The following is a 26,953-nucleotide window of genomic DNA, read 5'->3' as shown; positions in this document are numbered from 1 at the left end:
CTTTAAGAAATATACGAGTGTAATTATTTTCTCATTGTTTATGAATTCCACTGGAAGGCAATCATAAAGTCATTTGCACTTAAATATGACCACAGACATTATGTACAACTACGCGTGGACCTGCTGGCATGCAATTTAAATGATTTTAAATGTTAATTCATTCAGGATCATGTTTACGTACAAGGAACCTAAAGGCAGCACTTGTTTACATATCTGTAAAGATTTTTGTTTGTTTAAGGCCATATTGCCAAGCCCGTTAAGAGTTCATAGTGCATCATACACCCTAGTAGCAGTGATCAATAAATTTAAAAAACAAAAGTGCCAAAAAAAGCTTACTAAGAAGAAGATGTTGCATTTTTTGTTTGTTTTTTTTCCACCCCTGGTGGTGTCGCCTTGAGTGTATTGCGTCAGGTGCAAGCGGGCCTGGCCCTGTTCTCCATCAGCTCCTCTTTGGTTTTTTGGATGCGAGCGAAAATCTTGCGGAACAGTTCCTTGTACTCGGGCTGGTGGAACCCGCCGTTGTGGTCCACGGTCTGGATGGCCTTGTGGCTCAGCCCCTCCCCCTCCACCTCTTCTTCTCGTGGACGCTGCTGTAATCCGAGGTGCCTGAGTAGCTGCTCGTATTTGACCTGCAAGGCGCTGTACTGCGCGTCCACCTCGTTCAGCAGCGATATGCCGCCGCATTCCGCCGGATCGGACCGCCGGGCGCACCAGCACTCGTGCTCGGCGCCGTGCTTGGCCTTCAGGAGGCGCTCGCTGGCCCATCGCTTGAGGGGCCGTCGGCTTCGGGGGGACGAGCAGCTCGGCTCGCTTTCCCCGTCGTGCTCCTCCTCCTCGGGGAGAGCGTACGCCACGTCCAGCCGGGAGAAGGATTGAGACTTCCAGAGGTGACGGAGCTCCTCGACCTCTCGCTCCAACTCCGACACTCGCACCTGCGCACACAAAAACACCGTGTACTGTATGTCCGAGTGCATTTATGTATGTGTATTTTAGCGACAACGTCGTACCCTGGACGTCTCCACGCCGGCCAGCTGTTGCTCGAGCGCCGCGTTCTCCCTGCTCAGTAGCCCCGCCTCCCGCTCGGCCTCCTCTCGCCGTGCGCGTTCTCGCGCGTACTGCGCCTGGAGGCTGTGGAGGGAGCGGCGCAGGGACGCCTGCTGCTCCTCGTGCCAACGCTGCACGTCGTCCAGCGACTCCACTGGATCGCCGTCGCACTGCCTGCGGTCACAACGGGGAAAAGCATATCAAGATGTACACAATACATAACTATCCAATCCAGCCACCGTGCTGGCCAATATATAACTATATATTATATATATATATATATATACACACACATTTATATATATAGATTAATATATACATCAATATGTACAAAATCTAGAATATATAACTATAGCTACACATAATATGTATATACATATATATATTACACACACAGTATATATAAATAGTACATATGTATGTGTGTATATTACTGAATATATATACATTATATATATATATATATATATATATATATATATATACACACACACACACACACACACACACACACAGTATATATAAATATACACATACATACACATCAATATGTACTATAACTGTGTGTGTGGATATATATATCCACACACAATTTTTTTTTTTTCGGGTTGCATTATTCAGCATCATGAAAAATGTAAACGTAAATATATATATATATATATATATATATATATATAAATACAAGCATTTAGGTAATTAACAAAACTAAATGTATAAGTATATTTTAAAAAATTTACGATTTATGATTTTTAAAAATGTTGAGGTTGTTGAAGTAAAAATAGTAAATGATAAACTAAAAAAAAAAAGTTTCAAGAAGTAGGTCAAGCTGTTTTTCATATTTTGGTGACAAGTAAGTAATAGAAATAAAAGAACTTTTGAAAACCAATTAGTGAATATTCTGTCTCATTTTTGGCACAACTCTTGTGAAATATCTATTTTCGTTTTTAAAGCTGAAAGTAAAAGTCCATCGTCAAGAGATGACACGACACACACTTTGCCCTCCTGATGTAACACAATTTCAACTTATCTCAACCTTATTATCCGGCATATTAGTCACAATATTTCAGTTTTATCTCAGCACAGCTTGTGCTCAGAAGCAGGAGACGCGTCTGTTATGTAATCACAGCGCTTCCCGCCATCACCCACATTTCATTATTAGCGTTATATTCCAAAGCGGAATCCTACACATTTGAAATGTCAAAATTCCACATTTATTCCAAACCCGAATGCCAAGAATTGTCATTCAACACATTTTGGAAACAAATATCTTCCATTTCCCATCCTTTTCACACAAACCTGAGATTTTGCAGTTCCTCCAGACTCTGTGCGACGCGGGACCTCCGCCGCGCCCCCTTGGCCGGCTGCGAGGGTCCCAGCTTCATGTCGTCCGCCTGCCGCTGCAGCTCGTCCACGCGCGTCTGCAGCGCCTCCGCCGTTTCCGTCAGCCTGCGGTGACGAAACACACTTCAGACGAGCTCTCACTCGGGCAGACGACGACGGCGCCGTGCGTCCGAACCCGCGGATCTTGCGATGGGCCGCGCGGTTGTCCTGAGTCAGCCCGTGGTTGCGCTGCTCCAGCTCGCGCGACGCCACGTCCAGCTGCTCGTACACTTTGGCGTGCTGGTCATTCACCTGCCGCAGGAGCTCCACCTGCTTGCCCAGGTGCTGGACGGCAACACAGAGAGCAAAAATCTTTGCGACCCAAGATCACTTTTAGGGGGGCTTCGGATATGAACATTCTAGATCAGGGCTGTCAAACTCATTTTTGTCGCAGGCCACATTGTTGTTCCGCTTTCCCTCAGAGGGTCATTATGACTGTGAAACAAAAATATTTCGTCATTTCATCATATTTACATCAACATATGGACTACTTTCGGAATCAGAAATCAAGGCTGATGTGTTTTTCAACTATTCACATTTGGCAAGACAAAAATGCTTGTCATATCTCGTCTCGATCATTTATGATTTATGACAATTGGAAATTTTGGTCCAGATTTTTACAATAATCATAGAAATTGACACTTTAGATTTGGTTTCACGGGCCACATAAAATCATGTGGCGGGCCATGATCTAGCCCCCGGGGCTTGACTTTGACACCCGTGTTCTACATGAACACATTAATATTTTTTTTTTTTTTGAAAGGGGGGGGCATCAAAAAGTAAAAAAAAAAAAAAAAAAAAAAAAAGCATAACCACTCAAACGTAGCAATATTATTATTATAGACAGCACTGTTTGCATTATCCACAGAACGACCCCAGTAAGAATAAGCAGCATAAAAACAGGCTAAACCATTATCTTATCAGGACAACAATTTGAAGCCGTTATCAATGAACATTGCCTTAGTCAGACACGACCGCCGTCCACGCGCCGTGATGTCGACGTTTAGGACGCTTGGCTTAATTTGACATGTCAGGGGCGAGAAGCCCTCAGACAAAGCCCACTTAAGGACATTAAAGTAATCCACACAAGTCCGAGCACGCCACTAAATATTCACTTCCGCCTTCACGTGAGGGGGGGGGGGGGCATGGTGGTGGTGGGGGGTTCCCTCTGCCCTTGTTGTTGTTCTCTACTGGAAAGTCACCTCAATGAGGATGACGCAACGTTCTTGAACGTCACTCTTGACTTATCGTCAATGTGCCAATAGAGTTCAACAGGGCTTAAAACGAACACTTTTTAAGGTCCATTTCAAGTTTATTTTATTTTTTAAAACAATGATAAACACACAAGTCCATAAATATTAAATAGAGCAAATGAAATCAAATTACTTAATTTGAAAAAATATATATATTCGGGTGGGTGGCATGGTGGGCTCAGCTGGTAAAGCGTTGGCCTCACAGTTCGGAGGACGGGCACTCCGGTTTCCTCCCACATCCCAAAAATATGCAACATTAATTGGACACTCTAAATTGCCCCTAGGTGTGATTGTGAGTGCCGCTGTTTGTTCCTATGGCGACCAGTTCAGGGTGTACCCCACCTCCTGCCCGTTGACAGCCGGGATAGGCTCCAGCACTCCTCGCGACCCTTGTGAGGATAAGTGGCTAAGAAAATGGATGGATGGATGGATGGATGGATACATTAGGGTTATTTAGGTGGATATCATATGTATTATTTAATTTTCATGAAATTTAAAAAAAATGTACAGTGCCTTATCTGTAATCTGAATCAATACTTTTGTCTTTAAAATGTAAAAGAAGCTTTAATGTAGATGTTTTCTATTTTTGGGGTAAGATTTGAAAGAGTTTTGGGGTATTTAGGCATTAAAGGGCCATGCCAAAAACCTTGTTAGTTTTCACCGGTATGGCGTAACTACAGCAACGCTGTCCCAGGGGGGGTTTGGGGGTCTTACCTCGATCTCCTGCACGTGCTCCTGGTTGATGGTGTACATTTGCTGCAGGCCCTGTTCCAGCTCACGGTTCCTCTCCAGCAGCGACTTGCCCAGCTCGGCGGCCAGCTGGAGGTCTGCAAGGGGGAGATGCGGTTTTGACGAGGACGCGGATGCAGCCCAGGCACGCGTCCAGTATCATATTCTGACTGTAAAGTCTAAACCTTGAGGAAAAATATTGCCCGCTCACGTACCCCGTCATCTGCCCATTGAAAGCTGGGATAGGCTCCAGCACTTCTGCGACCCTCGTGAGGATAAGCGGCTAAGAAAATGGATGAACGGATGTCTTTTTGTACATTTATCCACCCCAGCGATGTATAGCGACACGCAGCGTTTAGTGAGTTCTTTAATTTTAGCTTTCAACAACATCTCAATGTTTTGTGAAGTGATGGCTGATGTCAGCCATGTTGAAGCAAGGCAACAGTACGATTTTAGCAATTGCAGCCACGCTAACGCTCATAGCCGCTTGCAAATATTAATTTCAAAAATACAACCTTGAATTTGACGACAAACTTGAAATTGTCTAAATCCTCTCAACATATTCTCTGATTTCTGTCATCCTAATGAAAGGAAACCTGTCTTTGGTTAAAATAAGACATTTGCAAACATCTGCTTTTACTTTGAAAAACAATTAAGATCCCCCCCAACATTCCGCCATGAAACGGATCAAACTAAATAATAATCATCATAATAGTTTAATTTATTACAAAAATAATGGCTATTTGCAGCTGTACAACAAACAACCTGTAATTGATAAAGTTGGCACAGAAGAGTATTTTGAATTCTGCATAAATCATTGCATCATCAATTTCCAAAATGACATTGGCCATGAAATGCAATAAACGTCAATCGGCATTTTTTTTTTTTTAAACATCTGATTATTCGACGAAATAATCGATTCGAGAGTGTTAGTCCTGGACCCTGACACTGTTTGGAGATCCAAAATATTTGCAACTGGTTACAGTTTGGACACACACTAGCAAAACACAAAAGTGTCAGTTCCAAATTGCGTGGGCTGCGATCCACTGAGCCGCTTGTGTTCATGTGCAGGACCTAATTCGGGTCCATTTGGACAACTACTCAGATTTCCTTCAATAAAGTAAAAGTGAAAAAAAAAAAAAAAAAAAAAAAACAGGTTCACCTGTTCCGGTACAATTTCCGAATTACAACACACGAATTCAACCAACAGCAATAACACGGATCTCAATTTGGAATACGACTAATAAAAGTGCAGAAGAGTGAGAGAGCAAAAATGCAAAGGTTACCGTTTTCGAGGTCTTGCTTATCGTACCAGGGTTCTTCCTCCTTCAGTTCGAACTCCTCGTCCACGCTCGTGTCCGTCAACATCTCGGCAACAAATTTCAAGAACTGTCCGGTTTGCTGTCAAATAATGCTCCGGATAAACATGACGACCGCCGCCTTTAAATTGTTTCTCTTTGAAAATGATAAGTTATTTTGAACAAAAAGCTGGCGGCAAGGTAAGACTGGCTATTATCTGCACCCGCCTACAAGCATCCCGTTAACACGATTCATAATGTCCGATACGCCAAAGTGCTAGCCACTTCCTGTTAGTTGACGTCAAGATAAAAGCTACTCATATAGCAGACCGCTTCAAAAGGCACAACGAATCACTTTTAAAACACAAATTTTAAAAAAGATTTAATTTTACCACATTTTTCATTTCACTTACATTTTGATCTCTTCCCCCCCCCCCCCCAAGATTACTCGAGGTTGAGATTTTACGACGGAAGTCCAATCTTTTCTGTTCCGGTGCGGGATGTCCTTGGAAATGAACTTGACGATCTGGTCACTGGAAGCACCTGCGCCCCAGTAGCTGCATTTTACGCTGCACTGAGCAACTTTGTCCACAGGAGGGCGCTATTGCAAAGACACCTGGAAACAACGATGACCCTTTTTCCTCTTGTGCATTCTATTGGGAATTGCTGACGTCAGGAGTAGTTTGCGTTTCAATTTGTTGTGAGGGCCTTATTGCAAAATTATTTTTCTCAATGGATGGATGGATTATTTACACATCACCCCGTGCATGATAACAACATAACGTGTTTTTAATTTATGTTTTTATTTTATTTTTGCAAATGCATTCAAATAATAATACATTTTTAAAAAAAATCACATCCTTTCAGACTCACCAGAGAGGACAGAACATCTGTGATCTTCCGACGCCTCCTTCTCAAAAGGCAAATTGACAAAGTCATCCGCAAGCGCACGCTAGTTGGCGTGTGTCTAATCTGAAGACTTCCCAGGGAGAGGGCAAATCAGATAAATGCTCGAGGAGGAAATTGAAACATCACAGAGCGCAGTAGTGTGTCTGTGTGTGGGGAAGGGGGGGGGGCGCTTGTGTGAGGGTGTCATAATGTGTTCGGCTCCCCGACATTCGCGGTAATAGCAGAATAAACTGCGTCGCCGTGCCGGTTGCCGTGGCGACGCAGCATCAGCGACGAGGAGCGTGTAACGGGATTGGAGCTAAAAAGGCTCCCGGCGGAAACTTTGGCACAAAAACATCAGCGCGCGTGTGTGTAATAATCGAATTTATTGTACGTTTAGATTGCTTTTTTGTCTGTGTGTGTGTGTGCAAGATATACTGTACAGGCCCGCTCTGAGAGGATGTCAGTGTGTTGCCATGCCAACCAGCATCTTTTTTTGGGGAGGGGGGTTGACGTGGAAAAAGAGACAAAGACACAGGCAGATCCAAAAATCGAGTATGTACTGTGTTAGGCGTACCTACAATCCTGCGATATGCTAGTATGTCCTATAGATTATACTGTTAGCATGTTAGCATTTCATTCATTCCTATGAGCAAGAAGGACAGTGAAGGCACCATCTGCTATCCTTACCAAGATGCTATTCAGGCTGCTATCTTGCAATGTATAAGTATACCACCATGGTTTTTTTCATTGTTGTTAATTTTTTCAATTTGTTATCATACCGTGTCACAAAATTCATATCAAGCGTACTCAGGTTGTCGATTGCAATGTGTCATATCAACTGTTAGCATGTTAGCATTCCATCACTCCTCATTGGAATAGTACGCAAGTACGTGGCTCAGTGAAAAAATCCTTATTGATTAGCTACCCTGTTTACTTTTTCATCTATCTATCCATTTTCTTTGCCACTTATCCTCACAAGGGTCGCAGGGAGTGGTAGAGCCTATCCCGGCCGTCATTGGGCAGAAGGCGGGGTACACCCTGAACTGATTGCGAGCCAATCGCAGGGCACATGGAGACATGGAGTGTCCAATTCATGTTGCATGTTTTTGGGGGAAACTGGAGTACGCGATGAACGCTACACAGGCGGGTCGGGGATTGAACCTGGGACCTCAGAACTGTGAGGCCAACGCTCCACCGTGCCGTCCATTTTCATCTAATTGGATCAATAACTGTCAAGATCTGGCACGTTGTTTACTTTTGAAAATCACTTAATTGAAGGTCAGAATTGTTTCAACCATTCTAAGGTAATATTTTTCAATCTTTTTATGCCATACTGTCGGAGATGAAGTTTCATCATTTACGACATATTTTATGAAGATGCAAAAGTTACATTTTTGGGGTGTACAGTTCAATGACGAGGCAAAATGACCACAGCGACGAAGATGAAACAAACATTTTGGGTGAAAAGATAGCGAAGCGTGTTTGTTTGTGTGGGGGAAGAAAAAAACATAAAACTTAAAAAAGGGAACGAAAAAAAAAAGAAGTTAATCTCCAAGCCACCAGCAAGTTGGTACAAGTAAAGTGTGTGAAGTGGAAGAAGTTGTGCTAATCTCACAGCTCGAAGGCATCGCGGCATGCGGGGAAAGAGATAAGGAATAAAAAAACAACAAAGAAGAACAAAGATGTCGCTTTGGAATATGGATTAATTTAACTGTTTTTCACCTACCAGCCAGTTGAGTAAAGCAGCTGCGGGGGGGGGGGGGGGGGGGTTGAAAGTGAAGCAAAGACAAAACAAGGACACAAACATGAGGAAGGCAACTTCTCTTGCTAAATCGAAATACTGTACACTAAACCATGCATGAAAACTTTAAGAAATCAAGACATCAACACAAAAATAATAAACATCAATGTATAAAAATATTGCAAAATGTATTTAAAAAAGGAAAAAAATATATATATGTGAAAAAAAGTTAATTGTGCAGTACAATGCAAATAAGCAAAACACAAACATCTTTGTTTTACATCAAACGAACAAAATCTTGAAATATTGTGGAAAAAAACAGTGAAAGGAACATAAAATAATCACAACATACAAATATTTAATATTTAATTAATTATTAATATCATGAAGACATTTAAAAATAGTCAAATAGTAAAAAGTGCAACTAAATTGAATAAATTATTAGAAATAAACAAAAAAATTGTAAATGACAAAGAAATTTAATATTAAATAAAAAAAGTACAATATAATAATATAAAATAAGCATAGCTCTTATTTGATAAAAAAATCAAAAAATACATACAATATAATAACATAAAATAAGCATAGTTCTTGTCTAATAAAAAAAATCCCAAAAATATAAATATCCTCAAACATATTTGAAAATTAAAAGTAACAAATACAGACAATTTAAAAAACAGGACAAATACCATTTAAAATTAGAAAATAAATAATAAATAAATATAAACACAAAACCCCAAATTCCATGAAAAAAAATTGAATTGAAAGTCTTGCGAAAAATAAAAATTGAGAAGGATGCATACAAATTTGAATATAACAATACTACAAAAGAGTAAAATAGAATAAAACCAAAAAAGAAATGTATATGAGTGACCACCGATGTGCTAATGTGCATTCATTTCTGCTGTATGCATGCAAATATATTCAATCACATTTTATATACTATTGTCTTCGTTGCCCTCAACACACACACACACTCACAAGAAAAGGTGGTGGGGTTGGGGGGGGGGGGCGCTTTCTGCAACGCTCAACACAATTCCCCTCCAGACTGGATGCGTGTGCGCTCTTCCATCCCATTCTGGTGCCGCACCCTCTGCCAGGTTTTAGAGGCCCCCCCGCGCAACCCCCAAGCCCCCCCCCCCCCCCACACACACACACTCCGAACAGCCCCACCATCACCACCAACAGCATCATCGGGAGCGACACATCGCTCGGCGTGAGACGGACGCGGCCACGCAGCAGAGCGGGAGAAGATGTCCCCGACCGTGGGCCGGTTCTTGTGCCTGATGGGGGCCGCCTGCCTGGGGCTGCCGCCGTCGCCGTCGCCGCTGCGCGCGCAGGTACCGTCGCCTCCGTGCACGAAATCCACAATGCGTCTGTCAGTAGCGGGATGGCGAGGAGCGTGATGGGAATGACGAGGCCGTTTGTGGAAGGAGTGAAGATGAGAGCAAAAAAAAAAAAAAAAAAAAAAAAAAAAGCTTTGACATTGACACATTGTTCCCTTTTACACGCAAAATCTTGATGCACAAGGTTGACTTTTCTTTGTCTTTGTTTTTTCTGTCTGTGCAGAAAATATGTATTTTCCTCTCACATGATCTCTTTACACATACGATCAAGTTTCTTCTTATTTATATCTTTGAATGCATACATAATGTACACATATTTTTGTGGATTTTATTCCATGTTCCTTATGTGACTATTTTCTTCATTTTTCTCTGCATGCTACATGGTTTTCCCTCCGCGTCCGTCACTTTTGGTCCACCTCTGAGTCCACCATAACCATCGAATGCGTTAAAACCGCAATTGGCCCAGTTCCCACACGTTCAGTGCCATTGACGGACGGAATGGAAATACGCGATCTATGTTAACTGGGAGGGATGGCGATGAATGAGTGTTTATGTTCTAGAACGCCATGGGTTGGAGATCCCCCCCCCCTTTCTATTAGACCTCAGCGGTGTGACACCAGGAAAGGTCATGTCGCAAGTTGCTAATGGAGCAAGTCGCCTCCAAAGCTCCAAAATGTTTGACTTTGCGTGAGACATCCCGAAAAAACAACCAAGGAATCAGTTCACCAAGACGTAACATTCATTTTTCATGTTGCTACTCGTGTTGCACAAGCGTTTGCGCGCTCGTGACGAATCATTAGCGGGGAACGGGATTTAATGAGACTCGCTGAATCAAAGACAGCACGCGAGCAGTTTGGTTCTCATCCGCCGTCGACGCTAATGAAGGAAACTCTGCCAGGACTCGGCCGAGCCGTTTTTACAAGTAAACAAGAAGAAGTTCCGCTTTGTCGGCGCTCGGTCGGTCGAAGCCACCAGCTGACGTGATTTGACTCTTTGACTGCACCTGGGGGTGTGACTTTTCCCTTTTTGTCCTGTTTATTTAATTTTATTTCTTATTCTAAATTAAAAGAAACACAACAAATAATATAAATATTGGACATTTTATTAAATTATGATTTTTGATTTTTTTAACTAAATCTTTTTTATCGTAGTTATTTTACATTAAAATGTGTAAAATTGTTTTAAGCAATTGAAATTTGAATGGAATTAAAAAAAAATAATTGAATGATGTATTTTAAGTTGAGATGATTGTAATGAGTGAAATTGAATTTGAATGTACAGTGTATGTTTCAAAAATAGGTTGCTTAATAATATTCAATAAATTATTTGAATTTTTTTAAATCACCGGTAAATTCAATTCAAACTCACTTGAAGGTTTTATTATTTATTTTTTTTTAATTTGGGAATATGTTAGGTTCAATTTTAATTTACTACTATTTACTGTATTGTAGGCGGCACGGTGGATCAGCCGGTAAAGTGTTGGCCTGACAGTTCTGAGGACCCGGGTTCGATCCTGGGCCCGCCTTTGTGGAGTTTGCATGTTCTCCCCACCCCTGCTTGGGTTTTCTCCGGGCACTCCGGTTTCCTCCCACATCCCCCAAAAACATGCAACATTTATTGGACATTCTAAATTGCCCCAAGGTGTGATTATGAGTGCGGCTGTTTGTCTCAATGTGCCCTGCGATTGGCTGGCAACCAGTTCAGGGTGTACCCAGCTTCCTGCCCATTTGCACCTTGGGATAGGCTCCAACCCTTATGAGGATAAGCGGCGAAGAAACTGGATGGATAGAATATGTATTGTAGTTCATTGAAGTACATTTTATCTGATAATATTTCATTGGAATGATTTGATGTATTTCTTGTTTCATTTGATTTCACACCAAATTCTGTCTGCAGCTCACTTCAGTTTTCAGGTGAATTTCTATGGGGTGTGTGCATGCCTGTGTGCGTATGCGGAGGCAGCAGCTGCAGGAGCGTCACAAGACATTAAGTTGCCAACGGAGGCATGTGATTGATATGATTGGCGATATTGCCGTCTGTGTTCTCCCCAGCGTGGGTCGCATGCTCCTGCTCAAATGTGATTAGAGCTGTGTGCGCGCATGTGTGTGCGTGCATTGTATTGGAATGACATCCGAATGAATAGATAAATAGAACAAATGACATTGACCCAAGCCCGAGCCGCTGATCCTCACAAGGGCCAGAGACTATCCCGGCTGTCATTAGGCAAGAGGCCACACCCTGAACTGGTTGCCAGCCAATCACAGGGCACATAGATTTGATTTTAGAATTTGCATTCATTCGAATTTAGCGTGTGCAATGAATGTTGTATGTTTTTTGGGGGTGTGGGAGGAGAAAACCCACCCAGGCAGGGGGAGAACATGGAAATTCCACATAGGCGGGGCCGGGATTTGAACCCCGGTCTTCAGAATTGTGAGGCACATGCGTGAACCAATATCTACCGTGCCACCCATTGTTGTTTTGAAAAAAAAGAAAAAAAAATGGCATTAACAGATAAGACCAAAGTATTCAAGCAAATGAGTCTCATTAATTGTTGTTTGTGTGCACTCAGGTAGTGGCTGACGACACCTACTTAAACGAGGTGCAGAACTCAGGTATCCCATGATGCTCTCTGTTCCCGCACACTCACCTCGCCGCCATTTTGCATTCTCACGTTCGATTATTTTCCCCCCTAAGCCCTTCTGTTTCCTTCCCGCCGAACTGGAAGCCTTCCACCAGTTTTTAATTTCTCGCTTCCCTCGGAGAGAGGGGGTGTCAAGAAGTGTGTGTGTGTGTGGGGGGGGGGGGCACAGAAACGATGGGGGCGGGGCAAAGAGCTCATAAACGCGTTCACATGCAGTTTGATGTACACCTGCAGGTATTCGACAGCAGCTGTTAACGCACATTGGGGTTATTTGTGTGTGTTTCTTTGTGTGGTGGGCAAACGCACCCCGACCTAAAGAGCGCCCCCCCATTCCCTTCACCCTAAATAGCCCCCCCAACCCCCCACACCCCTTTTTAATACTGCAGAGCGTGTCAAATGTGCTTTGTGGTTGGGAAAAGGATTAGACGAGCAGGGAGGCTGAGCGTTCCCATGGCGATGGGAAGAGGGCTGTTGTCGCGGCGATGATGGAGAGCCCGTGTGTTGCCAGGATTGGGGGGTGGAAGATTTTTGTAAAAAAAAAAAGGAAAAAAGTGTTGTGCATTTAAAAAAAAAAAAGATTTATTAAAGTTATTTAATTCATAATTATTTAATTTATTTATTTATGATTTATTTATTTAATTAATTATTTACAATTAGTTAGAAGTAATTAATTAAATAATTGATCAATTAAGTAATTAATGTAAATAAATAAACCAAAATTAAAATGCAATAACATATACACCACACGATTATTAGTTTAATGAATTTAAAAATTTAGGAGGATTTAATTCAAAATATTAAATGTATTCAATTGTAAAATCTCATTTATTTATTTTTTGTTGAATGAGTTACTTTAAAAATTTAGGGGGATTTATTGCAAAATATTATAATGTCTTCAATGGTAAAATCTCATTTCTTTATTTTTAAAATAACAGATGGGCGGCACGGTGGCGCAGCTGTAGAGTGTTTGTGTTTTTGACAAATTTAGCAAGATTTTATTCGCATCTTTTCCAGTGCAATTAGTCCAAAAATATTATTGTATGGAAAGTCCAAGAGAACCAACGACTGCAGTATTCCGATATAAAACACGCGAGACGGGCCCGTTTGTACTCTTTCAGAGTTGCACTCGCAAAGTGCTTTGCTAGTGGGCCCGGCGGCCATGAATAAGTGATGAAGTACAAGAAGATAAGCGAGCGATATGCAAAGTGCGGTTTCGGGATTGCCGCTGCAGCCAATCGCAAGCGCATGACAACAACAAACAATCGCTAAGCCTTCACCTTTTGCCGACTTCTCATTAACTTTACACCCAAAATTGATTTTTTTTTTTTTTGGGGGGGGGGGGGGTTCTGCCCATTTCTGTACAGTCCATCGATCTTCACTTTTGGTTCTTTTCTTTTTCTTTCCCATCCAATTTTCTTCCTTCCCCCTCCTGCGGTTCCTCTTATCTACTTTCGTGCGTTTCCGCGCGCGATTGTTTGTTGTGTGTGTGCGTGCGCGAACGCCCCGATAAAACTTTGCCGGTTAGCAAAGCGTGTCGGCCATTAATCACGGCTCAGCTGCGGCTCGGTTTAAGGACAAACTACAAAATGGGACCGCAAGAAACACCAAACGCATCAATGCGTGAAAGGACTGCTACAGACCGTTTGTGGTCTTGGTCCGGGATTCTGGATTTGGTCTTTATAAAAAGATTGGCGGGGGTGCTCATTTAAAATCAGTTGGTGTTCCCGTGTGGCGGTCTGAACGATCCCCCGTGCTGAAAAATCTCCTTGTGATTAATGTGCATGCATTGCTAACAGGGGAAGTCTGGGTACGTAGTCGACCTGTGCAGGGAAATCCCCCGGTCTCGTAGTTCCCCTTCTTCTACATAGAGGAGGCTAACTTAATTTAAATTATATCAATCTTTATAAAAAGATTATTACTGATATGTATGTGCATGCGCATTAATCACAAGGAGATTTTTCAGCACGTTTAGACCATGACAAGATTAAAGAACAAAAAGAGCAAACAAAAAAACAATACTAGTCAAAAATGCCATAGCATGGCGATTCAGCTCACCTCTTCCCGTCCCCAGTGCCTCTGTCCTGCTCCGAGGGTTTCACCGAGTTGGGTTACTACAACGGCACCGTGTCCCAGACGGACTCGGGCGCCCCCTGCCTCAAGTGGACCGAGTTCCCCGACTACGTGGTGCAGTACCCGGGCCGCGGGCTGGGCGAGCACAGCTACTGCCGGAACCCGGACCGCGAGTCCAACCCCTGGTGCTTCTTTCGGCAGAACTCGGGCGCCGTCGGCTGGGCCTACTGCGACTGCCATCAGGGTAATGTTAAGAGCCAGACCCGGTTTCCTGAAAGGCTCATAATTGTCTTTGATGTTTATGGCTTCACTTTGATCTTTGATGTTTACAAAAGGATGTCACGTTTGATCAAAGACGAACGTGTCTTTGATGTCTACGAAAAGACAAACGTCACATTTATTGAAGTTTGACTAAAAGATGTAAGTTAGGTTGTCTTTGATGTCTGATGGGTTTAGAGTTGTCTTTGATGTTCATGTCAATTTTTTTTAAAAGACCGTTCAAATATCTTTGATGTTTTTGAAAGGACGCAAAGTTTTCTCTGATGTTTCCAAAAAATGGTTGTTTAGGTTCGTTTGCAGGTTGAAAATTGTCTCGGATGTTAACGAAAGTTTCAAACGCGCTCGCCCGCCAGGCGCCGCCCGGCTGGTCGGCGGCTCGTCGCCCCACGGCGGGCGGGTTGAAGTGTACCTGAACGGCCAGTGGGGGGCGGTGTGCGACTCGCACTGGACCGACCGCGACGCCAGCGTTGTCTGCAGGCAGTTGGGCTTGAGGTAAGCCGCCGGCACCACCGTAGCCTCGACGCCCGCCCAGGGGACGTCAGACTCACCCGCCTCGGGCTTTTCGGTCCCGGACAGCGACATCGGCGCGGCGTCCCGCCACTCCCAGCTCGCCTCGGGTTCCGGCCTCTTCCACTTTGAGCGTCTGGGTTGCCGCGGCGACGAGAGCAGCGTGAGCGCCTGCAGGAGCAAGACATTTGTCACCGGGGACTGTAACCATGGAAACGAGGCCGCTGCCTTGTGCGCGCCGCCTGAAGGTCAGCCGGGCGCTTTTCAGACACATTTATTGAACAAAATCGCTATCGTCTTTGATGTTTCCAATAACGACCATTCCATTCATTGAAAACCTTTTTTTTTTTTTTTCCCTGTTTTTGATATTTACGGATTTAGCCTAGTTCCATTTAAGACTAATTTCTCTTTGATGTCGGTTGTCTTTGATAATGATGGACATGTCTGTCAACTTCGTTTTGTTTTGGAAAAATAAATGACAAAAAACACATAGGGTTGAGTCGTCGAAGACTTGCCTTGTGCATCCATCCATTTTCTTCGCCGCATATCCTCACGAGGGTCGCGGGGAGTGCCGGAGCCTATCCCAGCTGTCAACGGGCAGGAGGCGGGTTACACCCTGAACTGGTTGCCAGCCAATCGCAGGACTTGACTTGTCTTTGATGCTTTCGCTACAAGCCGTACCGAAGACTTGTAGATGCGACGTAGATTTTGCGTGTCGTCCACTGGCAGGCGGCGGGACGCCCCTCCGACTGGTCGGCGGTGAGGAAGACTTTGAGGGCCGCTTGGAGGTGTTCCACGCCGGGAGGTGGGGCTCCGTGTGCGACGACCAATGGGACGACAGAGACGCGGAAGTGGTGTGCAGACAACTGGGCTTCAGGTGGGGGCTCGTAATTCTGCAAATGTGATTTTGAACATGTTCACCTCATGATATATCGATCGTTCATGTGTGTGTTTAAGCGGTGTGGCCAAGGCGTGGTCGTGGGCTCACTTTGGTCAGGGATCCGGTCCAATCCTGCTGGACGCCGTCAAGTGCACGGGGAACGAATTGTTCCTGGATCAGTGCGCGCACGGACCCTGGGAGCAGCACAACTGCGACCACATGGAGGACGCCGGAGTCTCCTGCAGCCCTCACACAGGCACGTCGCGCATGCGCACACCCGACCCTAAAAATTCTATTTATAGCCTTTGGTGCGTCAATAAATAATTATGAAGACAAAAAAAAAAAAACAAAACAAACAAAAAAAAAAACAGCAGGTTGACTAACACTCAATGCTACTAAAGTAGGTTAAAAACGAAGTGAACGAAGGGAAATAAAATAAAACAAGTTAAAAAAATCATTCAAATATTAACATTAAAACGCACTGAATTAAAAGATAAAAGACAGGAGGAAAATAATTCAAATGTACACAGAAAAATGTGTGTAAAAACTATTTAAAATATATAATAAAATAAAAAACTCAAAAGTCAACGAAAAATTATATACAAATTAAAACTACAAATAAGTATAAAAAATGACATAAGGGGAAATGAATAGCATTAGTATTTTAAAAATGACAAATGAAAAATACATAAAACAAAAAAATACAACAAACTAAGAGGAAAGTATAAAAATAAAAAAGTTGTATTGATAAAATCATAAATGATGATGATAAAACAAGTACAGGAAAAACACATTAAAAAAAAAGAAAAAAACTAAATTAAGTAATGAAATAACAAAAAATCAGAACATAAACATAAATAGTGCATGTTTACTGATTTACTGGTTGAAGTGCAATTTATACATTTTTAAAAAATGCATGAAGAATGTCAATAAGCAGTTTGAAGTGCTGACAAGCGGTGACTTGATGCTTTCAGACGGGGTGGTCCGCCTGGTGGGGGGCGACAGTCCCTGGGAGGGCCGGGTGGAGGTCCTCCACAACGGCGACTGGGGGACCGTGTGTGACGACCACTGGACGGAGCGACACGCCCGCGTGGTCTGTGGACAGCTGGGATACAGGTCTGGGTGCATTTCCTTGACACCAATTACTTCTTTCCTACTCACTAAGGCTTAATTAAGTTCCATCTTGTATCATGAAAGACTACAAAGAATATTTTTTAAGGGAATAGCTGAAAATAGATGGGACAAAAAACTCAAATAGGTGAATTTGAGAATCGAAAACCGTGAGCAGGCAGGTGTTCACCGTCAGTGGATCTTTTTCTCACCTCTCAGGGGTCACGCAGAGGTCGTGTCGGACGGGAAGTTCGGCGAGGGCGCCGGGCTGATCCTGCTGGACGACGTCCGCTGCGACGGCTCTGAGGCGTCTCTGCTGGACTGCCGGCGCGGCGTCTGGGGCCGCAGCGACTGCTCCCACGCAGAGGACGCGGCCGTGCGCTGCCGGGCGAAGGCCGAAGACCGGACCAACGACGTGCCGGTCGTCGCGCCGGCCACAGGTGACGGCACGGGACGCCTCAGTAGGAGGAGCCATGTCAAAAACGTTGTCCTTGGCGAACTTCAGATTTTCGTGGCCACCTGCTTTTTATTTCCAGCTCCATAAGGGGGGGGGGGGGGTGGTCGGGATATTAGCCACGTTTCTCAGGATTACGCAATGCATGGAATCACATCTAAAATACTAGAAATAAAAAAAAAAAATACAAAGTAAAAGTAAAAATGAAGGGAAAATAAAATGTGTAAGATAAACAACATACATTTAAAAATACAAACACATAAAAAGAAACATATCCAAAGAGACAAAATACAAAGAAAAAAATCAAATAAATACGTAAAATGTAGAAAATAAATTTCCAAATGAGACAATCAAACACTTTCAATACAAATAAAAATAAATGAGACACAAATAAAGAAGAAGACAAAGGATAAAATGAAAAAAAAAAGTTAAATACAGCTGAAATGTACTGAGGTAGTGGTTCTTCGGCAGACCAGTAGAGGGAGCCAGTGTACCACCACTGCAGACTTTTTACGGAATAGAAGCTGATTTGTATTTTTTTTCACAAATCTTGCCAGGTCCGTTGCTGCGTCTCGCCGGGGGCGGCAGCAGGACGGAGGGGCGCGTGGAGGTCTATCTCCACGGCGACTGGGGGACTATCTGCGACTCGGGGTGGAACGACCTCAACGCCGCCGTCGTGTGCAGCCAGCTGGGACACAGGTGACGGGCAACAAAGGGCAGCTAAGATTAGCTTTCAATATTAGCGACTGGAGTTATCTTCCAAGAAATCAGAATTCAGAATCCTACGAAGGAAGCTCACATTGGAGTCAGCGTTGTCAGCTAATATTGAAGCCGAAATTGGGCCTCCTTCTTCCCCAGGGGGAGAGCGCTGGCCGCCGGGGGCTTCACTCAGGGTAAAGGACCGGTCCACCTGGACCAAGTTCGGTGCACGGGCAAGGAGGATTTCCTGGGCGAGTGTCCCTCGCTTGGCCTCAACGTCCTGGGCTGCAGGCGGGGCCGGCCCGCAGGGGTCAAGTGTGACGCCTCTGCCGCCCCGACGCGCGAGCCGCCGGTAGGAGTCAGCCACCAAGAGGCCGGCTGCGGCGTGAGGAAGTTTCACGATGACGGCGGCGAGGGAGGAGAGAACACGCTCAGGTGCGTGCAGAATCCATCAAATTGGGTCAGGTGGTGCTACTCCACTCCGGGCCTGTAGGTGGCGCTAAAGTGTGATTGACGTTGCATCACTACAATGTTGGGGTTCCCGATGTATGCTAGCCTGTAAATATTTTTAGCCTTCACCTTGTAATTTCGACCTAAATGATGATGCAATTATCTATACAAAAGGTAATCAAACATAAAACAATGAAAAATTTATTTTAAAGAAATTAAATTTAAAAAAAGTCAAATGGGAAATATGCCAGCTCAATTCATATAATAAAAAAAAGAAGACAACTATCCATCGATAAAATCAAAACAGAGAAGATAAAAATAAACATGATTAATATGATACATTTACATATTGTACACACACATTGTACGGAAGGATTAGTGGCAATAAATCAAAGAAGAGTTGAAAAATATCAAATAGTGGCAATAATACACAGAATAAAAAAAATCTAATAAAATACAAAATAAAGAAATATAAAATAGATGAAATTGATATTCACTGTACTTGCTCAAGATCTTCAAAATATTAATAAAAATGCAAAATAAAAGGAAAAAAAAGGAACAAGGAAGGTAGGAAATTCACACTTGAGTGGGAATAATGCAGTGGAACTAAAATACATACATAAATACACAAGTACTAAAAAGTAAAAAAAATAATACTAATCATGAATAAATATGCTCTGCAACTGTGATCAAAACATAAAATAAGTTTTTTCTCATTAGTCTAATTACCTTCTTCAGTTACATTTGAAAATCCTCCCCCCCAAAAATTGAAAAAACAATCTAAATAATAACGGCTTTTGACTTGTTTTATCTGAACTTTGTGCTCACCTCTCGCCGCAGGACGGCGTGGCCTTGGCAGGCCTCCGTGTGGCTTCAGTCCCAAAGCGAAGACGGGGGCCCCCTCTGCAGCGCGACTCTCATCGGCTCCTGCTGGGCGCTCACGTCCGCCACCTGTTTCGCCAGGTAAACACAAACGCCACGCGCCCCAAAAGCGCGAGCGTCATCGCCAAACGTCCTCCGTTAGGTTCGGAACGGAGCCGTCCAAGTACGTGGTGCGGCTGGGGGTTTCCGAGCGGACCTTGAACCTGGAGCGGGTGGTGGTCCACAAGAAGTTCAAAGGTCAGAGCGGCGGTCACGACCTGGCCCTGCTCAAGCTGCCCGGCGCCCAGAAGGGAGGCTGTTTCACCTTTGACCCACACGTCAACGCCGCCTGCCTGCCCGACGACGACCTCAGCAGCATGCCGGCGGCCTGTGTCGTCATGGTGACGACGCGGTGGGGCACACCAGGTGGGCTTCATGGGAGGAGGGGTGGGATGGGATTGAGCATGTAATAATAATAATTCATTACGATCGGATAATGATGATGATGATGATGAGATGATGATGTACCCTAGACTCTCTCCTGGCGTCGTGGGTTCCCATCATGTCGTCATGGCAATGCAAGAAGCGCCACGGCGACAGCTTCTCCAGCCACGGCACCGTGTGCGCCGGCAGCCCCCCGGACACCAGCCTGCTCCACGGCGGTGGTGGCGACGGTTGCCGTGGCAACTCCGGAGGCGGCCTGCTGTGCCAGAGCGCGGCGGGCCGCTGGGTACTGGCGGGGGTGGTCGCCGGGGGCTACGGCTGCGCGGAACCCTCCTCGCCGGCGCTGTACACGCGGGTCAGCAGATTCCGCGAATGGATCGACAAAGTCACCCGGGCCGACTCACAAAATGGCCGACGAGGGGAGGAAACGAACGAGATCGGAGGAGGAGCGCACACGAAACACACGCATCACCCGCAGGCGGCGGCTTGATCGTGGCCTCACTGGCTTACCAAATGTGCCACGGGACCACCAGAGAAAAACTCTTGACGATCGGTGGACGCCTTTGCTTCCCAACGAGACGCCAAAACTAAGACGGCCAATCAGCACGTGCGTTCACATCCTAAATTCAATCGGCGAGGGTACGCGATTAAGATATCGATTAGCATTGGCGCTGACTGCTAAGTAATGTACAACTGATAAAAAAATGCAACGACAAAAAAAAAAAAAAGGGCTTTTCTTTGCAGGCTCACACTGGATGACGGAGTGACTTCACTCTGGACCGTACCATTGTTTCTACTCCATAAAATGTCATCCATTCATTTTCTATGGCGCTTATCCTCATTTTGTTTATAGGTGCACCCTCTCCCGATTGATTTGTTGGGCGAGAGCCGGGTACACCCTGGACTGCTTTTTAGATTTGCCAAGTCAATCTTCAGACTTAAACCCCACCTGATAAAAGAGGAAAAAAACTCAGGATAAGTGGTACAGAAAATAGGGTTGGTTGTCTACGTGCCCTGTGACCGGCTGGCGACCAGTCCGGGTTGTAACCCACCTCCTGCTGTGGAAGGCTCCAGCTCACTCGTCACCCTAGTGAAAAAAAAGAACGCTATAGAAATTGGATTGGTGGATTTCAGTCCGATACCTTTGCCTCCACTAAGCAGGAGGGAATCTGGGACAGAATCCAAGCCGCTCATCATCACAAGGGTTGCGGGATAGCCGGAGCCTATCCCAGCTAGCTTCAGGCGAAAGGCCGACTACACCCTGAACTGGTCGCCAGTCACTCGCAGGACAGATATCGACACCATCACCGAGCGGGAATCGATCTCGCACGCTGCCCGCACCCAAGGCAGGCGTGTGTACCACGACACCATCAGTGACTAGGACAGAATCATTCATGAGTATTTTAAGAAGAATGAATAATAAAAACAATGGTACGGTCCTTAAATGTACAGAAGCAGAGTAAAAGCCATTGTAGGTTCTGATTCTGATGGTGCAGATAAAGTAGAGCTAGAACAAGTGTGTACGTACAACAGTAAGTGGCGTGTAAATATTTCAAATGCAATATTGCTTCTGACCACGAGACGGCGTTATCTCCCCGTTTTGTCTTTTTGTTTTGTGTGTCGATCCAGTGTGCAGTAATTTTTTTTTTTTGGGGGGGGGGGGCCTTGTTGCGTCTTTGTACTGTGTCGTCCCAACATCCTGTCACGGGAGACCCAACACGGTTCTGATTGTGGACATAATCAACATTAAAGCTTCCATTACAGAGTTAATGGGGATATCCATGCTGGCGATTCTGTACATAACAATAAAGCTTCCAACAACAGGCCGAGCCGTCTTCTTCTGGTTTTGTTGTCGAAATGATCAACATTAAAGCTTCCACCACTTCTGCTCCTGTTTAGAATCAACAGTAAAGTTTTGACAGTCTCATTCTCTGCAAGCTGGATCAGAATCTGTACATCAGTGGCATTGCTCCAACTATTTTAGGGATTTGGGGACAGTTTTCTGATTTTTCCTCTCGCCGTGTCGGCCCTTTCCCTGACACGGAGTTCACCGCGAGCTAACCAGGGCGCATCCCCGCGGACTTCTTTGACTTTCCGTCTCTTTGAGAGGAGAGGAAAAAAGAACCGGGGCTCCTTAATCAAGGCTGATGAACCAGGGGGAGCTGTCCTAAATCCTGTCGACCGACGTCATAAATAACACCTTCGCCAAAAAATAAGACCGCCGCATTACTCAAGATGTGAGACGGGAAGCGGCGAGCGATAAACAAACGGTGGACAGCTGGCGGGGGTTGTTTTGGACGACCTGTCAAATTAACACGATGACACACAACTATAGACGTTCGATTATAACTGCTGTATTACGTTTTCCAGGCGTGTCACCGAGCGCCGCAGTTGCCAGTTTGTCTCCAAACAGGAATGATTTTCATGTCAGTTTCTTCCCACATTAAAAAGAAAAGAATAATGATGCACATTACATATTGGAGACTTGCAAAGGGGCTCTGGGATGCCCGATTCTTTACGTACCCTCATGTTGATAGTGAACCAGTCCAGGGTGTGACCCAAGTCTTGCCTCGTCAGCTGGGATATTGTCATTACAATCACTGTCCATCCATCCATTTTCTTTGCTGCTTATCCTCACAAGGGTCGCAGGGAGTGCTGGAGCCTATCCCAGCTGTCCAGGGGCAGGAGGCAGCGTACAACCTGAACTGGTTGTCAGCAAATCGCAGGGCACATCGAGACAAACAGCCGCACTCGCAATCACACCTAGGGGCAATTTAGAACGTCCAATTAATGTTGCGTGGTTTTGGGATATGGGAAGGAACAGGAGTGCCCACCCGGAGAAAGCCCACGCAGGCACGGGAGGACATGCAAACTCCACGCAGGTGGGGCCGGGATCGAACGCGGGACCTCAGAACTGTGAGGTCAACGCTTTCCAGTTGCTCCACCGTGCCACCATGAAAATATCTATTCAAAAAAAGAAAAGAAAAGGATTATATTTGTCAAGGTCATTTTTGTGCTGGATTTTAGTAGCGTAGCGAATGACGTTTCCAATGACTGCATGGTTACAAAACAGTGTTGGCACACATTGAAAGACATATTTAGAAAACCAGACTTTTTGTCTTCTAAAAATGTCATGCCATCAAGTTCATATTTTACTTATCTGCTAACTCCAGAAAATTAAATTGCTGTGGCAGTCGAGGCACTAATATGTAAAAGTCAAATGGTAAGCAGAGCTGCAGGGTAAAAACAGAGACGACCATTAACTTCTGATAATAAAGTAATTGTCATCTCAATTGTCAAAGCATTATCGTGTATTTATTTAAACACCTTGGAAATGTTTTCAATTGGGGAGGAGGAAAAAAATCCATCGTTCTGCCCTGATTGGCTGACATGAATAGAACAAACGTACACACGAGTTCAAGGCGATATAAAAACAAACAAAAAAATTTGCAAAAGGGTCGCAAATGAAGCTGGCCGATCTGGAGCGGGGTGCTGAAATAGTATTTTTATTAAATACTTTCAAGATCCAAGTCTGAAGAATAACAAAGCTAAGGATGAAGACCAACTAACACTCAGACAAACACTTTATAGTCGTCAATTCCAAATGGTTGTTATTTCATTGTACATCATGATCATGCAAAATAAACTCCAGCGTCCGTATGAAGGCTGGGTAAGGAAGGGGAGGGGAGGGGGGACGGGGGGGAGGGAGGGAAGATGGAGCGGGGTGGGGAGCACAGCCCAAATATCATACCATAAACAAGGCAAGGGGGAAAAAAAAATTAACATTGAGGGCCTCATACCAAGGGACGGCTCCAGAATCCTCCTCCCACCCCCCCTTTGGAGAAAAAAAAAAGTTTATTTTTCATGTCACCTAGTCAACATTCGAGATGGAGGAAATCTCAAAAGATGCAAGTATTGTCATCGTCATAATAATATTAACACTAGTAGAGCTCCATCCTCATTCAGGTAGGTACATGGTAGAAATGCGTAACTGAAACATGCATAATAATAACTAGTGCTCCTGCTTGTTCTCTCTCTTTTTTAGAGACCCCCCCCCCACCAAATCCCTCCAGAATTGAGCAGGCACAATTCTTTTTAAAACCACCAGGGGGCGGAATCTAGGTCGTAATCATAAATCCGTGCATGTGTGTCTGTTGCGTTCACTTCCTTGCCTCCCTTCCTGCGGGTCACGTGCAGAACTAAAGGTTGGCAACTTTGCAAATTATGAAAAAAAAAAAAAACAAAAAAAAGTATGATAGCTGACGACAAACAGCAGCACAAAAAAAAAATGGTTTTGACGACAAAACCGTGAAGGGTAAAGAGCACACAACATTGTGGGACGGGTACATATAACAGAATGAGGTGGTGCCGATCACAATGTTTTGGGACGTGGCTCATAACACTATGGGGTGCACGTAATGTGATTTTTTTGTAGATCACAACATTTCAGGACGGTTTGTATCACAACACTGTGGGCAGGGTGCCGATAATCATTGTGGACCCCACAACATTGTGGCCTTAGGATAAATCGTACAAAAGGGTGGGATATAAATAATACTGTGGCGGGGCGGGGGAAGCTCGCACAAAATAGTCGGGAGACGTGGATCACAACGTTGTGGGTCAGTGCGGATCACACAACACAGTGAGCCAGTGTGAATCTCACACACACACACACACACACACACACACACACACACACACACACACACACACACACACACACACACACACACACACACACACACACACACACACACACACACCACACACACACACACACACACACACCATTGTGGGTCAGATCAAGTTCACAACATTATGGAACGGGTGGGGATCACACAGCACTGCAGGTGGCCAGATCAGATCATAGCTCACACAAATTAGTCGTGGGACGTGGATCACAACGTTGTGGGTCGTGCGGATCACACGACATAGTGAGCCAGTGCGGATCACGTTTTGGGCCTGTGTGAATCACACACACACACGCCGTTGTGGGTCAGGTCAAGTTCACAACATTATGGAGCGGGTGGGGCTCACACAGCATTGCAGGTGGGCAGATCAGATCATAGATCACACAAAATAGTGACTGATAACATAGACAGCAACACAGGGGTGGGTGGAGAGTATACAAAGTGGGCTGGTGTGCGTCACACTTGTGGCGGGTGAGGATCACACAACGTTGTGAGGTGGTGCTGATCACACAACAGTGGGGTGGGGTTCGAATACAACAAAGTTGCAGATCACAACATCACACGGCTTGTGTGTGTGTGGGGGGGGGTGTGTGGATTACACAACATGGTGGGGCAGGTGGGGATCACACAACACCGTGGGGAGGACATGTTACACAGCACCAGGTGCGTGTGTGTGTGTGAGAGATATGTTTACAAAGTCGTGGGATGCCAAAATAGAGGCCGCTAATAAAAATATTTTTAAAAATGTATCTGCAAACTCTGTCAAAGGAACAGTTGAGGTACACAGGATGCATGTACATATGATACACATTTCTACATACATCTATACACGCACTGTAATTACACAGTGATAAGAAACAAATCAGAACCAGACAAAGCGGGGAGAGGGGAAAAAAAAAAAGCGGATGGGAAAGCGAAGGACTGACGTACGAGGGCAAACATGCAAACGCCTCACGCGAGGCGGCCCACCCCCGTAGTGGCGGCCCCTGCCCACCGTACCCCACAAACGTCTGCATACAGACAAGACAGGACAGGACGTGCGTGGGAAGCGTTTTTTTTTTTTTTTTTCAATTCACAATAAAATCTTTTTTTTTTGTCTTCTAAAAAGCGCTTTTTAAAAAGTAGCCGGTTGGACAAAAAAAAAAAAAAAAAAAACAGGGGGAGGCGGTGGGGGGGAAAAAGATAAGTTTGTCACAGGACACTAAAAACACAATACAAGCATAAATCAGTTTTCCAAAGTGTGGGGAGCGAAAACGGGGCACACCCAACGAAAACACGTAAAAACCCTAAAAGTTCTACACTTTGGTGCTTCGTGATATCAAGTTTCGTCGTCACCCGCTTCCACTCGTCCGTGCGCTCCTCTCATTCTCTCGTTTTCTCTCTGCGTAAACTTGCGGGTCACAAGCGTTTTTTTTTTTCTTTTTCTTTTGTTTTTTTTTTTTTTTATGCCACGACAAAAGCCGACATCAGCGCTCCTCCCCTCATCACACAGATAAGATAAATGCTTGCTGGGATTTGGTGGTTTTCTGGAACATCTAAGTCATAATTTACATAGTATATTCATAACTCATACTCATAAACCGTCACAAGTGTAAGTCGCCCTCCCTCCCCCGCGACGCCTCATCCGGGCGCAGGGCTTGAAGAAAGGTGGCCGCCGAAAGGGAGGTGGCGAGAGGACAAAGACGCGCCCTCCGCGCTCAGGCAGGCGCCAAGATGCATGCATCACATCCCACATGTGGGGAGGGGGCGGCGGCGGCGGGTGGCAGGGGGGGCCGGGCGTTGTCTTGTGCTCGGCTGGTGCCCCCCACCCCCGGCGGGGTCAAAGGAGAGACGGGGTTGGTTGGTGGTGGCGGGAAGGGACGCCGTCTGGCCCGGCCGGGCTCCTGGCGCTAGCCGATCCACGCGGGGGGACGGCCCCCCCCAAACACACTCGCCGGAAAAAAACTGCCCCCCAAAACGCCTCCACCGGCAGAGTGGAGGCTCAGGACCACTGAGGGGACAAAACAAGGACGCAATTACGTGTTACGTCTTAAAAAAAACCGCAAGGTACATTTTTAGGTGAGGATTGAAACAAGGTTTTGGATTTGGCGTTTAAAATGAGGGTTCAAAGGTGAGGGGTTAAGTTGGGCTTTCAAGGTTTTAGAGTTTTTTTATTTGTAGGGTGCCTCACAAAACCATAAAACGC

General features: G+C 44.9%; 3 protein-coding genes across 18 annotated transcripts in view; 1 reads left to right on the top strand and 2 right to left on the bottom strand.

Annotated features, from left to right (window-relative positions):
* Positions 1–61: 61 nt before the first annotated feature.
* LOC133495700 (cerebellar degeneration-related protein 2-like) lies at positions 62–5,978 on the bottom strand. The gene is made up of 6 exons (XM_061810605.1): positions 5,693–5,978; positions 4,392–4,504; positions 2,561–2,709; positions 2,341–2,490; positions 1,008–1,218; positions 62–932 (listed from the first exon to the last, which is right to left on the bottom strand). The coding sequence occupies exons 1-6, from the start codon at positions 5,772–5,774 to the stop codon at positions 408–410; spliced, it is 1,230 nt and encodes a 409-aa protein (XP_061666589.1). The 5' UTR covers positions 5,775–5,978; the 3' UTR covers positions 62–407.
* A 3,611-nt stretch (positions 5,979–9,589) lies between these two features.
* si:ch73-127m5.1 (neurotrypsin) lies at positions 9,590–21,722 on the top strand. Its single transcript, XM_061811008.1, has 14 exons — positions 9,590–9,676; positions 12,252–12,294; positions 14,395–14,637; positions 15,026–15,164; positions 15,249–15,427; positions 15,909–16,056; positions 16,137–16,315; positions 17,034–17,175; positions 17,389–17,609; positions 18,181–18,322; positions 18,482–18,757; positions 19,613–19,735; positions 19,797–20,059; positions 20,167–21,722. Exons 1-14 carry the CDS (start codon positions 9,590–9,592, stop codon positions 20,565–20,567), a joined length of 2,586 nt encoding a protein of 861 aa, XP_061666992.1. The 3' UTR covers positions 20,568–21,722.
* Positions 21,723–23,671: 1,949 nt separating this feature from the next.
* LOC133496099 (calcium/calmodulin-dependent protein kinase type II subunit gamma) overlaps positions 23,672–26,953 on the bottom strand; it is a 41,079-nt gene continuing 37,797 nt past the window's right edge. For all 16 annotated transcript variants that reach the window (XM_061811337.1, XM_061811333.1, XM_061811342.1 and 13 more), the window contains one exon: positions 23,672–26,758. The gene's annotated coding sequence lies outside the window, so the exon portion shown is untranslated. The remainder of the gene's footprint in view (positions 26,759–26,953) is intronic.

This window comes from Syngnathoides biaculeatus, chromosome 22 (assembly GCF_019802595.1).
Source record: "Syngnathoides biaculeatus isolate LvHL_M chromosome 22, ASM1980259v1, whole genome shotgun sequence".
In the NCBI taxonomy this organism is placed as follows: domain Eukaryota; kingdom Metazoa; phylum Chordata; class Actinopteri; order Syngnathiformes; family Syngnathidae; genus Syngnathoides; species Syngnathoides biaculeatus.
Note: the sequence above shows the minus strand (reverse complement) of the source record. Positions and strands in the feature narration are given on the sequence as shown.

Bases quoted from the DNA above. Each gene is read 5' to 3' on its own strand.
- LOC133495700 (XM_061810605.1), bottom strand. From the start codon at position 5,774: ATGTTGACGGACACGAGCGTGGACGAGGAGTTCGAACTGAAGGAGGAA. The intron at 2,710-4,391 runs GTAAGACCCCCA...GTTGCCGTCCAG, and splicing joins AGCACGTGCAGGAGATCGAG to CACCTGGGCAAGCAGGTGGA. The intron at 2,491-2,560 runs GTTCGGACGCAC...TCGTCACCGCAG, and splicing joins GCCCATCGCAAGATCCGCGG to GCTGACGGAAACGGCGGAGG.
- si:ch73-127m5.1 (XM_061811008.1), top strand. From the start codon at position 9,590: ATGTCCCCGACCGTGGGCCGGTTCTTGTGCCTGATGGGGGCCGCCTGC. The intron at 9,677-12,251 runs GTACCGTCGCCT...GTGTGCACTCAG, and splicing joins CGTCGCCGCTGCGCGCGCAG to GTAGTGGCTGACGACACCTA. The intron at 15,165-15,248 runs GTAAGCCGCCGG...GGTCCCGGACAG, and splicing joins TGCAGGCAGTTGGGCTTGAG to CGACATCGGCGCGGCGTCCC.